At 35.0% G+C, this 17,977-nt stretch overlaps 1 protein-coding gene across 3 annotated transcripts in view; it reads right to left on the reverse strand.

Moving 5' to 3' along the window:
- The window catches only part of RANBP9 (RAN binding protein 9), an 86,901-nt gene that overhangs the window by 58,953 nt on the left and 9,971 nt on the right, over positions 1–17,977 (reverse strand). For all 3 annotated transcript variants that reach the window (XR_011965913.1, XM_072603859.1, XM_072603860.1), the window contains exon 2: positions 9,808–9,919. Coding sequence is in view for 2 of the 3 variants with exons in the window: in XM_072603859.1 (XP_072459960.1) it covers positions 9,808–9,919 (112 nt within the window). In the remaining variant the exon portion in view is untranslated. The remainder of the gene's footprint in view (positions 1–9,807; positions 9,920–17,977) is intronic.

A 17,977-nucleotide genomic window follows, 5' to 3' on the forward strand; every position in this document is an offset into this window, starting at 1 on the left:
ACTAAAACTTGCAGTACCAATACCTCATAGAGTGGTGAGTAAAGGGCTTGGCAAATATCAAAGCACTACAGAAATAAGACGTTATTCCTCTAAACATAATTAATTTATAGAATGTAGCAAATGACAAGAAAACAAGCGAACAGCATGAATTTAACCAGAAATGGCACTTCTCTGAGTCTATTCCAAGATAAGTACACACACTTTAAAGCCCCATGTCCTTTACCTATGTACATTTAAAGCAGCATATACTCAGAAGTGATGGTCAGAAAGATGAACATCAGGTACTATAGAGGTCTTGACTCATCAAATTAAGACTCAGTTGCATTGAACATGCTTTACCTAGATCAGGAAAGTGTTCTGATATATTTTTTAAAAAAAGATTTTCAACAATAAAAATAGAAACAAAAGATTTTTCCTGGTTTTTTGTTTTAAGTCATTTTTCAGTCATGTCCAACTCTCTGTGACCCCATTTGGGATTTTCTTGGCAGAGATACTGAAATAATTTGCCATATCCTTCTCCAGCTCATTTTACAGAGGAGGAATTGAGGCAAAAAGGATTAAGTGACTTGCCCAGGGTCACACAGCTAGCAACTGTCTGAGGCCAGATTTGAACTCATGAAATTTAATCTTTCTGACTTCAGGCCCAGCAGTCTATCCATTATACCACCTAGCTGCCCCTTTTCCTGGTTAAACCTCAGCTAAAACCAGAAAATTAACTGGAACACTCCACTACCTAGTATTCTGGGTAAGCAACTCAATTCAATAAACATTTATTAATCAAACTTCTGCCATAGATTTATCACACATTTGCTCAACAGAATAAAAAAAATCACTATAAAAATGTGAATTACTATTGAATATTAAATTTAACATGCACTTACTGACTATAATTGGCATTATTTGTAAAATACACACACACACACACACACACACACACACATAATGAATCTGAGGTTTTCAAAAGCTTAGAAAGATAAAGGTCCTTGACCTCACAGAATTTTGAAACCAGTAAGCCAAGAAAGAAATAAAGTAGAACAAGGTAGCTAAGGTAGCTACGGGCAATGCACTACAGTAAAAATGGTGTTGATATGTGGAGCTGACTCCAAATTTTGTCTCTGCCCAACCTGTTCATTTTGGGTAACTAACTTAACTATGTGCCTCAGTTTCCTCAAATGTAAAATGGAGGGTCACATCAACTGAGTAATGGCTAACAAACTGTTCTATATAAATGTAATGGAGTATTACTGCATTATAAGAAACTGAATTATGAGGAATTCAGAAACATAAGCAGATTCTTATGATCTAATACTAAATGAAGTAAAACAAGAAAACAATATGCACAATGCCTATAACAATATGAACTAAAGAATAAAAAGAATCTGAATTTGTGTAATCTAGGCCTCAGATGAGAAAAAATACCTCTTTCTTGGAGGTCCTAGGGGAGGGAAAGCTATGAGTATGCAATGCTGCATCCCTGTCAAAACTAGTCAATGGATTAGTTGATTATGCTAACAGTCTGGATTTGTTTTGTTTTAATCTTTTTTACAAAAGAAGATACAAGATGAGATATATATATATATTTAGATATTAATGTGCATAAAAACAAAAGGCATCAATAAAACTTACTAAATAAAATGAAATGGCTACACTAGATGGCCTCTAAAGTTCCTTTCAGCTAGATTTACAATCTTTGAAAATGCCATATGAATTCAAAAGGAAATTTATAGGGGTGGGGAAATATCTTCTCAAAGAGAAATAAGGGAAGCCTTTAAAGAAAAGAATTTGTAGTAGAACTTTACAGCAGAATGAATATTTAAAACCAGAAAAAACCTTAAACATCATCTGATCGCCTTCATATTCCAGATGAGTAAACTGATTTGAGCAGAATCTTCCATGGTTAACAGTTAAACAGGAGAGATGGGTGGGACAAAATTAGAAAAATGGCATTCTAGGTATATTATCATTTCTGTATGAGCAAAGGTTCAGGGTGAAAACACAAGGGGAATTAAAAGTATAAATTAGTTTAGCTTGACCCATGAAACTACATAAAAGGAAAAAGCATTGGAAATGTTTAGGGGAAAAAGAAATTGGAAAAAGATACATAAACAATAAATATATATAACACTAATAGTTATTCCCCAATAGATAAATGATCAAAGGATATGAACAAACAGTTCTCAAAAGAAGAACTGCAAAGTATTCACAACGACAGGGGAAGAATGCTCCAAATCAGTAACAAGAGAAATGCAAATCAAAACAACCTTGAGGTTTCATCTCACACCTTGTCAATTGACAAAGATGACAGAAAAACGGCAAAAGTCAATGCTGGAGGGATTGTGGAAATTTTGATGGCATACTGATACTTTGTTGGTGGAGTTGTGAAATGGCATAATTTGGAAAGCAATTTGGAATTATGCAAATAAAGTGACCCTCTGAACCAGAGGCTCTATTACTGAGCTTATACTCCAATGAAACCATCGATAAGAAAATTTCCCATACATACCAAAATATTTATAGCAGCATTTTCATGATAACAAAGAGCTGGAAACAAAGTAGATGCCCATCAATAGGGAAATAGTTAAACAAAGTGTGATACGTGAAGAAGTAATATTCTATTACTACTTTCTGACAAACATTACTATGTTTTAAGAAATTATATATGTGATGAATATACAGAAGCATGGAAAGATCTACATGAACTAATGCATGTGTGAAGTAGACAAAAAAACCCCAGTGTTCACAAAAACTACAATAATATAAATGGAGATACATGATAAAAAGCAAATGTAATGAAATTATAAAGATCAAGCTCAAATTAGGGGACTATTATTACACTCCCAATCCACACCCTCTGTGGAGGTAGGAGGTTCACACGTATCACACAGTGAATATGTTTTTGGATTTTTTTCAATGTATTGATCTGTTATGCTGATCTTTTCTCTCTCTTTTTTTTAATCTTTAAAAAATATTATTTGTTATACTGGATGGCTTTCTGGGAGCAGAAAGGAGAAAGATCTTGAAGGATAATTATAATAATGTAAAAAAAAAGAAGACATTGATAAAAATTTGTATTAAAAAAAGTAGAAACACACACAAGTGAATCAGACTGCTAAAGGCCCTGAATGCCAGGATAGAGTCTAAACTTTATTTTGTAGATAACAGAAACAAACTGAAGGTTTCTAAGGAAAATTGACCAATTAGGAAGCTATTGCAATAATCCAATTAAGTGGTCTGGAGATAGTAAACTAGAATAGTAGGCACAGAAAGGAAAAGTAGAGGGTGAAAAAGGGATAACATCATGGGAAATAGAATCAACAAGACAAACGAACCCCTTCAACATGACAGCCCTACAAATACTTTGACTACAACTATCATGCTCCACTCCCTCCTCCCTCAAATCTTTTCTTTTCTAGACTAAACATTACCACTTCAGTTCCTTCAACCAATGGTCTTAAGGCATGAACCACCTTGGCTGCCCTCCATTTTATGTGCTTCCTAAACTATGGTACTCAAAACTGAACACAATATACCCAGTTTAAGGTTTAATCAGGCAGACTTCATTTTGTCATTTCAGTTATGTTCAACTCTTTGTGATCCCGTTTGGGGCTTTCTTGGCAAAGATACTAAAATGATTTGCCATTTCCTTCTCCAGCTCATTTTACAGATGAAGAAACTGAGTCAAACAGGGTTAAGTGACTTGTTCAGAGTTCCACTGCTATTAAGTGTCTTGAGGACAGATTTGAACTCAAGACATGAGTCTTCCTAACTCCTGGCCCGGTAATCTATCCACCACATTACTTCGACACTTAGGGCCCATTCTTATTTTTCCGTTATTTCATACTTTTTGTGACCCCATTTGGGATTTTCCTGGCAAAGATAATGGCATGGTTTTTCACTTCCTTCTCCAATTCATTTTACAAAGGAAGAAACAGTGGCAAAGTTAAGTAACTTGCCCAGGATTATACAGCTAGTAAATGTCTGAGGTTGAATTTGAACTCAAGTCTTCCTGACTCAGGGCCCAGTGTTTCTATCCACTGAACCACCTAGCTGCCTTGTCGGGAAGACTATCACACTTCCTTATTTCTAAAAATTATGCCAGTTTTTTTTTCTACAGTCATTTCACACATTGTTTACTTATATTGAACTTGTCAACTAAATTCCACAATCATTTTCAGATGAGCTACCATCTAATTAATCAATATCCAGTCCAGCCCACTGGGCCATCCTGCATCACTGTCTAATTAGCATTTCCAAATGGATGTCCAGTGGACATCTCAAACTTACTATGTCCAAAATAGACTTCATTCTTTCTTTCTCTCCAAACACACTCCTCTTCCCAACATTCCAGTTTCTGTCAAGGGTCCCTCTAGCTTTTGAGTCATTCAGGTCTGAAAGTCTAGAATTATTCTTGACTTCACTCTCCACCACTCCCCATTTCTTACTGAATGTAAGCTTCTTCTCCAAACTGACAGTATCTCTCCCATTCTCTTCAATCTTCCACATGTCACCTGAAGTAGCTTACTGACACCAGGTCTTTCTATACTCAGTGAGGATGTAGTTCATTTGGGTCAGGTAATTTCATCAAGGACAGGAAGGTGTTCCCCTACTACAATTTTTATATTGGCTATCAACTCCCTGAGTGGCTAGAAATGGCCCCAAAGTCATGGTTCAAGCCCTGCTTCTGACACATCTGGCTTTGCCCCCCAGGGCAAGTCACTTCACCTCTCAGTGCTACAGATATCTCTTTAAGAACATCAGTTAAAGAATGAAGAAATTTTTTTTTTAAAAAAGAATGAAAAAATTCCCCACCAGGTCCCCTACACCAGGGAATTCTAAGTCCAGTTCTGGTCCCTTAGAACTCCCGTTTGACCATTTTCATTTTATCCTTCCAATCCAAATGTCATTCTCCTTGGGAGGAAAAACAGAAACAAACAGCTGGAACAGCTGTAAGTCTTATCATAGTCACTGTAACTGCTTCTCCCAAGCAGAAAGGAATCATCCCTCCCGCCTTTGATCCTCTTTCTCTTACCAATGTAACTAAAATGTTCCATGTCATTCTAAGTTTTCCTCACCAGCCTTATACTCATTCTGAACTTGGGCAGGCATTCTTGGTATTCTTTCCAGAACCATATAATGGCTTTGTTACTTCCTCTGCTTTCATATTCTTTACATGCCTTTTTAAAACCTAAGTTAGTGAGGTCTCTAGGCATCCAAATTGGTCTCTTCAGTCAATTCCTATTTTTCTTCCTCATTTGCAATCTCTCCAGTACTAACTTCCCCTATATAATTTTAGTCCATGGAACTACCTTTCCTTCTGCTTTGAAATCTGCTCTATCATTATTTTGAGGGCTAGTTTTGCTTCCTTCTTCTCACGTACTAGGGGATGAAGGACAATTTCCACATAAGGATCTTGTAATTCCCAACTGAGCAACTAATTCCTCCCCATGAATGAGAATAAGAATAAGATGTGTGTGTGTGTGTGTGTGTGTGAGAGAGAGAGAGAGAGAGAGAGAGAGAGAGAGAGAGAGAGAGAGAGAGAGAGAGAGAGCACATAGAATTAGTTGTTTTGCTTTGGCACTAAAAAAAGGGGTTGTCTGGATAATTGAAGGCCATCTCTACTATATCATGCCTCTGTGCCAAGTTAGCAATCTGTTTCCCAAAAGTCTCATGTATTATTTATTATCTTTCTAGGTGGTCTATCAGTAAACTAAGCAGACAAAATTGTACATTTCTCCCTTCACTAATCTTTGCTCAAAATGCTCTCCCATCAGTTTTCCCTGTTTTTCTTCACACTATCCCTTTCTGCTCCTTTAATTCACTTAGTTCTCATAAAGAAGCTGTATGCCAAATTAAAAGACAATGATAAATAAAAGGTGAAACTGAATTCTTTCACAGCCCTACTCTTCTGCGGGCAGACTACAATCACAATCCTCTCATCTCCAACTCAAACTTCTTAACCACCTCCGCCATAAAAATAAATCCCAACCTTCCAACTACCCATTAAAATAAAGGATCACAGAAAAAAGACGGGAATGCAGAAAAAAAAAGAAGGTATATATGAGCATTTGCCCCTAGGTTCACAACATTTCATTTTAATTCACAATGCTAATAAGCACACAAATAAGACTTAAAAGCAATATTTACTGAATACCAAAAAAGCAGCTATTCACCTATTTCTCTGGTTCCTGAAGAACTTAACAGTATTGTTAATTACAAATTGCTAGAAATATAGTCGATGGAAGAATCTGAATGTCTCCTGTCTCATTATAAAAGCAAATTCAGTTAAAAGAATAGGGGTATCCAAACTCATATCTACCCTCAAGTAGTCATTGTTACTTAGACAGGAACAAATAAGAATTTTTAAAACCCTTACATTTGATTTTGAAATGCATTTTGTGTGATTTTTCTTGAAACAAATTTGCCTTTTTTTAAGCCAATATTAAAAACCAATGTACTCACAGAGTACCAAATAATGACGGTAAAGAGGTAGCCCAGAAGAATGCTAGATAATTCCAGCAAAGTGGGAGTAATTCCATTTTAGGCAATTTGAAAATTCAATAATAACTGTCTTTCAAGGCAGAAAATTCGTAACTATTAATTATAATACTGGACCACTGGTTATTAAAGAAACGGTTCACAATCTTTTTCCTTATGAAGTAATTATTTCATCAGTTTTACTGACTAAATAGGGCACCTGACATTATTCACCTCCCCCCCAAAAGTGCAGAGGTCAAATCCTATTACAATTAAGTTCACTGTATTTCCAAGTCTTCTTTTGTCACATACCTGAGGAAAGGTGACAGGTACACTGCTGAGTGAAATACAGTGAAGTAACAACTACATTCAGATTTAATTTTTACACCACTCAAACTTTCTATTTCATCAATATGATTCACAGGTCTCATAGCCTACTTATAAATTAGACACTTCAAACACTATCACCACCATATCTCAAACACTAAAAATTACCTGGTAATATTTACATTGCTGACTAAATGAAAGCCATGTTATAGTAGGACAGAGTAAGTCAAATAAGTCAAATAAAAATAAAGCAGTATTAGGAATGACTAGTTAGTTGTAGATGACCTATGCTACTTCTATATTCATACTGATAAATCTTATTTTCAGTTTCTTGCTGACACTATCATTTAGTATCTATTTTACTATCTTGTTAATGTCACCACCATCCCTTATATTCACATTATAGCCTATAATCCAATAAGAAATAGAAGGGAAGGCTTTTAAAACTAAAAGACATTATCTCCCTTCATTCCCAAAATGCTTAATAACACAGAAAGAAATTAAACTCAGTGAAAACTGACAAGCTTGTTATGTCTGGTATTTTACATGGGTCTGATAGGTGACATACACTACTCCTAGCAATGGAGCTTAAAAAACAGAAAGGCAAGACATAAAGCTGAAAAACAAAGCAATTCTAGAAGTCACAGCTGTATAGGAAAGTGGCTTCATTACTTTGTGTGGAGTGTGACAAATCTTTACATACTTATAATCAACTATAAAAAAAATTCCAAAACCAAATAAATTCCAGGATCATACCTCACTGTGAATTATTTACATGAACTTCTGTTCATTTTATTAGCATGCGCAACTAGATAATCCCTAAATAAACTAGATAATTTCCTGATCTGAAACTGTACTCTTAAGAAAATATGCCTTCAAAAACTGATCCAAGGTAGAATTTTCAAAAGGAACCTAAAGTGATAATTTCTCATTTAAATTAAAATAAAGCAGGCAGAACTCATTTTGCTTTGCACATAGTAGGCACTATATAAATGGCCAGCTGATATTATGATTGTGGCTGTGAACAAGACAAACAAAAAATATTTGGTCTGCCTATCTTAATTTAAATAAATACAAAGGAAACATTTTTAATTTATAATAAAATTTAGAGAGATTATTTTAGAGTTGGTTACACGAGGAATGAGCATTAGACTAGGAATAAGAAGACCTGGGTTCAGATCCCCACTCTGCCAACCTAGAGAAAGTCAATCTTTCAAGGTCTTGGTTTCCTTCTCTGAAAGTACTCAAGGAGGGAGGGAATAAGCACAGATATTGTGGCAAGTGCATTACAAGTTAAGTATTATCTCACTTAGTACTCTTAGAGGTTGGTGCTATTATTATCCTCATTTTGCATTTAAGGAAACTGAGACAGGCAGACATTAAGTGACTTGCTCAGGGTCACATATCTAGTAGGCGCTTGAAGCCAAATTTTAACTCAGGTGTTCCTGACTCCAGGCCCAGCACCCTATATGCCCAGGCTACCTAACAGTACCCCTAAAGTAGACATGATCTCTAAGGTCCCTTCTAGCTCTAATGATCTGTGGTCCTAGCAATCTCATGAAACTATATACATGTACATCACATGCAAAAGGTTAGAGAAACTTATGAATGAAAACAAACACAAAATTTAGTACACAGAAAAGAACTTCCTTAAAGTCATAATACTAGTATAATAAAAAGAAATATTACAAACTAAGACATCTCTTGGTATTTTCTTACGTTGATCAATGCAAACTGAAAAATATACATGCATATGCTATAATTTTTTCAGATAAACAATTTGTCTTTCTTCTTTCCTTCCCCAAGGCACACGATTCACAATTATTCCTTCACTTGCTATTTTATAAGAAAATCCAGCTGCCAACATGCCTCAGATTAAAACAGAACTCAAATCTAAATTTTTATGTACTTTAGTTTACAGAAAACTCAACTAATCATTCTTAAAATAATCCCATATCAAAAAGAGGTTTTAACCTCCAGGTTGAGATAGCAACAAAATAATGACTAGCAAGCAGCTGCTCTTTCTCATTAAGTGTTTACAGAAAGTCATTTCTCAATATCAAATTTTCCTCTCAAAATAATCTATTTCAAATAAATGAATTTTAGTCAATAATTTCAAAATGTGCCTGAAAAAAAACCAGATTAATCCTCTAGAAATATGAACTATTTACTATATCTTTAAAGCCTTTACATAACTCAAAAAAAAACAGACAAGGGAACAAACTTCTACATAAATTTCTTCAGCAAATTTAACACACAAAAGTAGGTGCTGAAACCTTTTTTGGCTTAGCACTTGCTTCAAAGATTAGCTACAGGCCACTGAATATCCAAGAGTCATATTTAGGCACTTCAAATCCCATCTTACTTTTACAGAATTCCTGATGCAGGAGGGAGGACCAGTCCAATGGTCCAGATGATGATGCCAAAACTCACCCACATCTCCTTGACCTATCTAGTCAAGAAGTATCTATCACTCACATTATCAAAATTCTCTAGAGTTTCCATAAATCTGGAGAAAGGACAAGGTACATGGAATCTCAAGCCCTAAAGAGAACTCTAGGTATAAGGCCATTGTGGTTAACAGCCTTACAATATAAAGGGGAATAGGGATCTGAGAGTGGCTATACCTTACCCACATCATTTTGAAAAGAAAAGCAACAGGAAGGTACTAAGAACAATTCTCTCTCCCATTTCACTCCAATCTTCCACTCTAATTGGACATTCAATAAATAACAAACTGTTCTAAACAGTCTAAGAGAGACACTATAACTACAAAAGACCACCATATCTCAAAGCATTGTTTCAAAATATTTTTAGTTTGAACTAGTATTGAAACTGAACCAAGTCTAATCTGATACCTTAGTAGTAAAAAGAAAAAATCAGACTAAGCCATAAAATTTGTAACTAAATCAACAGCTTTATATAATTTTAAAAATGAATAGCAAAAAAGGACATTTTAAGTATAAGAGTAGCTTACTTACAAAAAGGTATGCTAATTATACTTACCCATCTCTTCCCTTACTGACAATTTTTACTTCAAAATAGTAAATCCCACAAGCTGCTGGTATAGGATGTGTGGCACGAACTGAGGCTGCATCTTTTGGAGTTTTCCCATGACCTACAAATGACATGGGAAAGAAAAATAATGCATGAATATACTTGTCAGAAAGACAGGTATAATCCTAATCCTGTCACCTCAAATAGCTAAAAGATGTAGTGAGGTATATTATGTTAACGATAAATCCTCCTTGTAAAATTGTACAATTCAAGAATTTTCTGCATTAATGTCATATATTTAAAGATTTTTTTAAAAAACCTGGGAAGGCTTACAGGAACTGATGCAAGGTAAAGTGAGCAGAAAGAGGAGAACAAGCTACATAGTAACTGCAATATTCTAATAATCAACTGTGAAAGACTGAGTAACTGATCAATACAATGAACCACCACAGCTCCAAAGGACTCATGGTGTAAAATGCTATCCCACTTCTAGATAAAGAAGTGGACACTGAATACGGACTGAAACTTTTTCCTGCTTTTATTTTTCTTGCTTCTTTTTTCCAGAACATGACTAACAGAGAAATATGTTTTGCACGTGTGTATTATGTATAATGGGTATCACATTTATTGCCTTCTCAATGGATGGAGGAGGAGAGGAAAGAGGGAGAATATTTGGAACTGAAAATAAAATTTTTTTGAAAAAAAAGCTTTTTGAATTGAGTTGAAAAAAAATTAAGACCTCGAACACACTGAACTTATATGAATTAAGCATTTTAATAAGACTATTTCTATTTTAAAAACAAAAAGGCATAGAGATTTACTAAGGTGAATGATTAGAAACTAATTTTTGCATGCAAAGTATAAAAAACTGAACATGCTCAATTATCTTTTTAAAGAACATAAAGCTGTGAGGCTTTACATTACAGCACTTTTATAAAGACTAAAATTTGACATGATTAGGTTTAACTAGTAACATGGAATTGTTTTTATGTTTAGGTGTACCAGCAACTATCTAGTTACTTTCGATATAGCACTTGTCAATAACTTTATATAACAGCTTAGCATACGGGTTTATGTTCTAAAATTTCATTTCAACAGTTCATTGATCACATTTTTAAAAAAATGAGAAATGTATCCAAGCTTTAATCTATTTTTATCAAAGAAATAAAAAATCATACCATCATTACTAGGAAATATATTGCACTGTTAACACATTCTCTATGATACTTCTGCATCTAAACAAAAATAGACCATCTTCTAGCTGAACAGTTTCCTTCTTCTCCCACATATAAGGTAAACAGGAAAAAGGCAGGAAAAATATAAGCATGGAGATAGGCCACAACTGAGGAATTCAATTCAACAAACATTAGTTAAGTGCCTACATGGTGCAATGCACTGCAACAGATACTTTGATGTGAACACCTATCAATGTTCGTAACCTCCTTCAACAACGCAGATTACAATCCATGCACACTTTTTCTTCTGTAGGACTCATCTCTTACTCTCACACTTACCTTCTTTGCACTGTCCATTAATTATCTCATACCTTTTCTTATCATACTTCTAATGATATCCTTTATGCCACTTCTGTAAAATTTGTTGCAACCTACTCATACTGGCCATGTGCCTCTTCCACTGTCCTTTGGAAAGACCACTTTAGTTTTTCAAATTGTAATATTCTATGTTTTGCAACCATATGGCATTTCCAAATGATAACTCTTGCTTGAAAAAAAAAAAGGTCTTTGTTTCGGGAAGAAACTTAGGACCAGGGAAAGAACTACTCAGTTTCCCCAAGATTATCTATACATCCTGCTCTCCTTCAATTTGATTCTGTTCATGCATACTATCTGTCCAAGAGATTTATACTGCTGGACCTGCTCTATCAGCCATTCATCCCATAACCTATAACAATTAACAAACAGCAAATATTCTTTATCTATTTGGTTTTTTTCCTTCACTTGAGTAATTATGGATTTCATTTAGGAGGATCTACAATTTTATTGGAGTTATGGAATCAATGTGTTATGCCCAAACAAAAGCACATGGAGGAATCTCTCAGTCTTATCTTAACTCTGCACTGGTGTTCTGACACTTGCAAATACTATCAAAAAACACAGACATTGTTTTAATGCCTCAATTGACAATCATCAAAGACTCAAAGCGCTCTGTTATTTCATTTTTCAGGGAATCTTATACTATTGTAACAAAAGCCTTTAAGATGGTATTCTGTTCTAACAAATCAAACACTGTTAATTAACACAGTGAGATCTTGTATCTTTACCTTTCAGTAAATCATGTGGCTGTAAAAAAAAAAAAAAATTGGCTTGCTATATAATGTCATGCAAAAACCTATTCCTCTCTCCTAAATTCACCAGGGTAACACCAGTCAAAGGGCTTAGGGATACAAAGTTGACAAAAAAAAAATAGTCATTTTCCCTTAAGAAGCTTTTGATCCAACTGGAAAGATTATACACAAATACATATGATACAAAAACAAATGTAACAAGTATTAAGAAATACAAGGTGGTATAACAAACATAAAGAAGACAATTGTTATTTTCAATCCCACTGTATAATAATTAAGTGGACAATCAGGAAGGTTTCCTGGAAAAAGGTTGCAGCTGAGATAACTCATGAAGGAAAAGTCTTTCAAAAGGCAGATACAGAGGGTATACATTATAAACAGGAGATGAACAAGATCGATAAACGAGTAGTCCAGTCTATCTGAAATGTTTCAGGGACTACTATAAAAAAGGTTGGAAAACTAAAATCAACTTAGAGAAAGCCTTAAATCCCAGACTAAAGAATTTGTATTTTAATACTGAAAATAATAGGGAACTACTAGAAGATTTTGAGCAGGTGAGTGATAATGATGAGAAGCTACACATGAGGAAAATTGTTTGGCAGTAATGTGAAGAAGGAACTATTCCTATTCAAAAGCATATAGAAGGCCATGCTAGCCTAGTGCACTCTTGCAAGCCCTACTATCTTATTCAACCATGCCAGGAACTCATCACAGAACAAATCTATCTCTTCCTTCAAGACACAGCTCAAGTACCACCTTCTATATAAAGCCTATCCTGATCCCTTCACTATCTTGGAGGTTAACTACTTACTGTGTACTTGTTTTTATTTTATTCTCTTTGTATTTATTCTGTATATATTTATGTCATTATTGTCTCCTCCACTAGAATGAAAAGTCCTGGTCAGAAGGGATTGCTTCATTCATCGTATCCACATCTCCTAGCACAGTACCTGGCACACAGTAGGTAGTAAATAAATGTTTGTTGATTAATCTTGAGCTAGAAAGTCTTTGTGAGAGAGCCTGTCAATAAACATTTATGCTTTGACTAAGAACCAATCTAGGTAAGTATGAGAGGATCAACACCAAACTGGCCAAAGGGTGATCAAATTTTCAGCCATATCACACCTCAAAGACCAAGTTGCTGAGAGAACATCATCTTTGTCTACAGAGGGCTAAACCAGGATTGAAGTACAGAATGGATTAGAAAGGAAAGCCCAGAGGCAGATCTTCTAAGAGATTACTATAACATGGTCAATGTGAGAAGAAAAAAGGGGGTTGTATATCACAGAAGTAGAATTACAGAATTTGACAAATGATCAGATATCAAAGGAAGGAAAGACTGAGAAATGCCCCTAAAATTCTGAGCCTAGATGAAATGCTTAAAATAAGGGTAACTAAACCAATTCTCTATAATCCCCCAAAATGACTGTTTCCACGGTGTACTACGAATTATCTCAGTGATCTGGTAAGGCATATTTTACTCAATATGAACTCATGTATGTCATTATTCTTTCACTCATTTTCTTAAAAGACTTTCATGAGTATCTAGAATGCTTCTTCTTAAAGTATGATTTTTAAACTAGTCACTTGTTTTTTGATCTTTTCCTGAAATATAATTCTCTCTCTCTCTCTCTCTCTCTCTCTCACACACACACACACACACACACACACACACACACACACACACACACACACACACACAAAATAATGAAAACCTCAACGGAAAGAAATCATATCTGGCTAGGGATACACTTTAATAAAACTAACATATTACCAACATATATTCTACCATCAAAACATAAGCAACATTTCCACACACCCAGAGTCAAGAAGAGATTTAATAAATTCTGCTCTTCCTTCTATTACCTGTTAGGTTTCCATGGAAATGTGTGTCCGTAGGAGATATCTAAAGAAACCTGCTGCAGGCAGACACTTCTGCTTGCTTAGCCTGGTGAATAGTAAAGGAGTATATCGAAATATGTATATGAAAAGATCAATTAGGCTTCTCTAGAAAGCTGATTTTACACACTGAGGCAAGCAACAAAGTAAGTAGAGAAAAAAGTCCAAGACAATTTTTTAAATGCCTTTAATTACTAGTGTATGACACTAGTCAAATTTTTAGCCTATAAGCAATCCTCATATACTTTTGAATCCCAAAAAATGTAGCAGGGTAGCTCAGAAACCTGTGCTATAATTATTTAATGTTCAAGGACACTATGATCAGTATCTTTTAAATGTCTTAATACAGCCTTTAATCAAATGACTTCAAATCTTACATGGCTTAATATTAATCAGTAAAACATCTTTTTCTGTAAAAACAGGTTGCATTTTCTGGAGTAAAAAAAAAAAACTAAGCTAACTCCATAAATATTTTGGAAGGTAGTATCTTTAAGAAATCCTTACACTAGAAGCCAAATAACTGGAGCCTAAAATTGAATTGAACTTTTTCTACATTCGACTTTCAAAAGAGGAGTTAATTCAAAAAGCAGCAAAGAGTTAAGAAAACCATTTCCAAGGTATATCTGTATACAAGGACCAATCTACACTTTGTCTACAATTCTATACAATGAAAACTTATGTTCTAAATAATGACAATGCTGAGGAACTGGATAATACAGAATCTTAATTTTAAAAAATCCACAATACTTGATACTGAGATATTTTCCAGGTGTTTAAAAAAAATAAGAATTGCAAATTAAAACATTCCTTGGCTTAATTTTTAATCAGAAAAAATAAATTAATTTAATAACAGAATATTTCAATTAAGTAAAACTTTATTATTTGTAGATGTAAGTAAATTTTTAATTCAAGATCAAAATGAAGTCTCATGCCTATTAGATTGTATTCTAGTTATTTCAGTGATACAGGTCCTATTTTTAAGAATATTCCCCAACTGTTATCTTAAATAATATACCTGCTAAAAACAATCGAGCCAGAAAAAATTTTTAATACTTCAAACTAGAGATAAATGGTCCTGTGAATTCTCTCCACAAAACTCACAAAACAGTCTATATTTTAAAACTAAAATTACTTTGTTATAATTATACTAGGTTTCATCTAAAAAGGCAAAATTTGGACAAATCTAAACACAATAACTTTATAATTTAACAAGCCAACTAGTGCGTAAAATAGCTGTCATTTGCTATTCACTCAAAAATAGTTTATATTCACTGGATGAGACCTAACCCAAGAATAAAGTTTATTCACTTCATTTACAATATCAGAATAGCAAAATAAGCCTCTTTCTTTTAGGCTACAATAAAATCAATAAGCATTTATAAAATGCCTGCTTTGTGCCAGGTACTATACTAGGTTATAAAGGTAAAAAGAAAAGCCAAACAGTCTCTACAGTCAAGGAACTAGCAATCTAAAGGAAGAGATAACTTGTACTAAATAGATACAAAGTGATTTGAAAGTAGGGGATAAAGTTACTGCTAGCAATTGGGGGAATCTGGAAAGGTTCCCCAAAAAGACATGGTATGTAGCTGAGCTGTAAAAAAAAATTATGACAGAACCGTGCCTTACCACTTCTAGTTGGTGGAGTTATAAACTGATCCAACCATTATGGAGAGCAATTGGGAACTATGTCCAAAGGACAATCAAACTGTGCATACCCTTTGATCCAGCAATACCACTATTAGGTCTTGTATCCCAAAGACATCATTAAAAAAGGGAAAATTAGCTACATGTGCAAATATATTTTAGCAACCCTTTTTGTGGTAACAAAATATCAGAAATTGACAGGATGCCCATCAATTGGGGAATGGCTGAGCAAGCTGTGAATGAATGTAATGGAATACTATTGTGAAATAAGAAATGATGGACAGGCAGAATTGAGAAAAAAATGGTAAGACTTGCACTAACTGATGCAAAGTAAAATAAGTAGGACCAGGAAAACACTGTACACAGTATCAGTAACATCAAGTGAAGAATGTATGACTCAGCTCTTCTCAGCAACACAAGTACAAAGGAATCAGGAAGAAAAATGCTATCGACATCCAGATAAAGAACTGATGGACTCAATGCAGATTAAAGCTTATTTTTTTCATTTTTTTAATTCTTTACCGTGGTTTTTTTTTGATCGGTTTCTTTCTTTCATGACTGTAACTAATAAGGAAATAGGTTTTACATGATAGGATACATATAACCTATATAAAATTGCTTGCCATTTTCAGAAAAAGGGAAGGGAGGGGAGGAGGAAGAAAAATTTGGAACTCAAAAATTTGTAAAAATGAACGCTAAAAATTTTCTGGACATGTAATTGGGGGAAAAAATATAATACTATTAAAAAAAAAAAAAGGAGTGCTGTCCAGGCATGGAAGATAGTTGTCTATGAGCCCCCCTAGAGTATTCTCTCTCCATTCTTAACTATTTTCTCCTCAGGGAACTGGGAGACAAGCATTAAGTACCTACTATGTGATAGATGCAGTGATAAATGTTTTACAAATATATCTCATTCAGATCTGGCAAGATCTCATCAGTCTTGGTACTCACATCTTACCCTCTTGCCCCACAGATTAGGAGAGTGGAGTCATGAACTCATCATCCTCTTTTAAGAAAGAAGACAAGAGAGACATCTCAGATTCTCTTTATTCCTACCTGACTGAACTCATTTTTTACTCAGTGGCTTCTCTACCACTTCTCCTCCTCCCCCTCAACTGGATATATCTTTCCCTTTCCATTCACCCCACTTTCAGCTTTCTTTCATGTGTTGTCTTTCTTCATTAGACTGTAAACTCCTTGAAGACAGAGACTGTCTTTTTTTCCCATATTGGTGTCTCCCAAGCTTGACACAAATTCAGGTGCGCAACAGACACTTCATGTTTATTGACTATTGATCCTCATAACAACCCTGTGAGATAGGTGCTATAATGATCCCCTTGGTACACAGTTGAAGAAACTGAGACAATCAGGTTAAGTGATTTGCTCAGGGTCACACAGCTAGTAACTAAGGCTACACTTGAACTCAGAGGTGTTCCTGACATCTGGTCCAGCCTTTAATCCACTGAGCCACCTAGCTGGTAGGGGGCTTTAGAACCTGTAAAGTTGCTCTCTCAAACTCCTTATTTCCTAATTCCTCAATCTCTTTTAATGATATTACCAACTCCCTTCCGCCCAAGTCATTCATCCCACACAGGAATAGTTACACTGTGAATCTCAGCATTACTCATAAACGTTCTATTTCCTTAATCAAAAAACTAAGACATTGGTCTGACATTAACCTCGTATCACTCCATCCTTCCCTGTGCCTCACTCCTCCTAAACCTATTTTTTAGCCTCAACATGACCTCCAATTCCTCTATCCCTCGGTATCTTCTTAGGCCAATTACCTCTGCTGTGGTTTCACTTACCTCCTTTCCCAATCTCAACCAAGTAAACTCCACACTATCCACTGTTCTCTAATGCTCCATCCCTTCTTATCCTATCACAACTTAATTTTATCTAGAGGTCTGGGTTACTCCCATCAACTACACCCTAGATGGAAATGAAATGGCGGAAATCACACAACTGTGCTAAGCAGATCATAATAGACATTTTCCCCCCAACTTTAATTTACAAGGCAATCCTTTTGCTCCTCCCTAATTCCCTAGCTCAGGCAGCTCTGTGCTGTAGTGGATAGAGTGCTTAAACCTGGAGTCAGGAAGACTCCTCTTCCTGAGTTCAAATCTAGTCTCAGACACTTAGTAGTTGCATGACCCTAGGCAAGTCACTTAATCCTGTTTGGACTCAGTTCCTCATCTGTAAAATAAGCTGGAGAAGGAAATGGGGAACCACTCCAGTATCTCTGCCAAGAAAACCCCAAATGAGGTTATGAAGAGTCAGACACAACTGAACAATTCCCTAACTCACTCTGCACAAAAATCTCTTTCAAAT

Source organism: Notamacropus eugenii, chromosome 4, assembly GCF_028372415.1.
Source record: "Notamacropus eugenii isolate mMacEug1 chromosome 4, mMacEug1.pri_v2, whole genome shotgun sequence".
NCBI lineage: Eukaryota > Metazoa > Chordata > Mammalia > Diprotodontia > Macropodidae > Notamacropus > Notamacropus eugenii.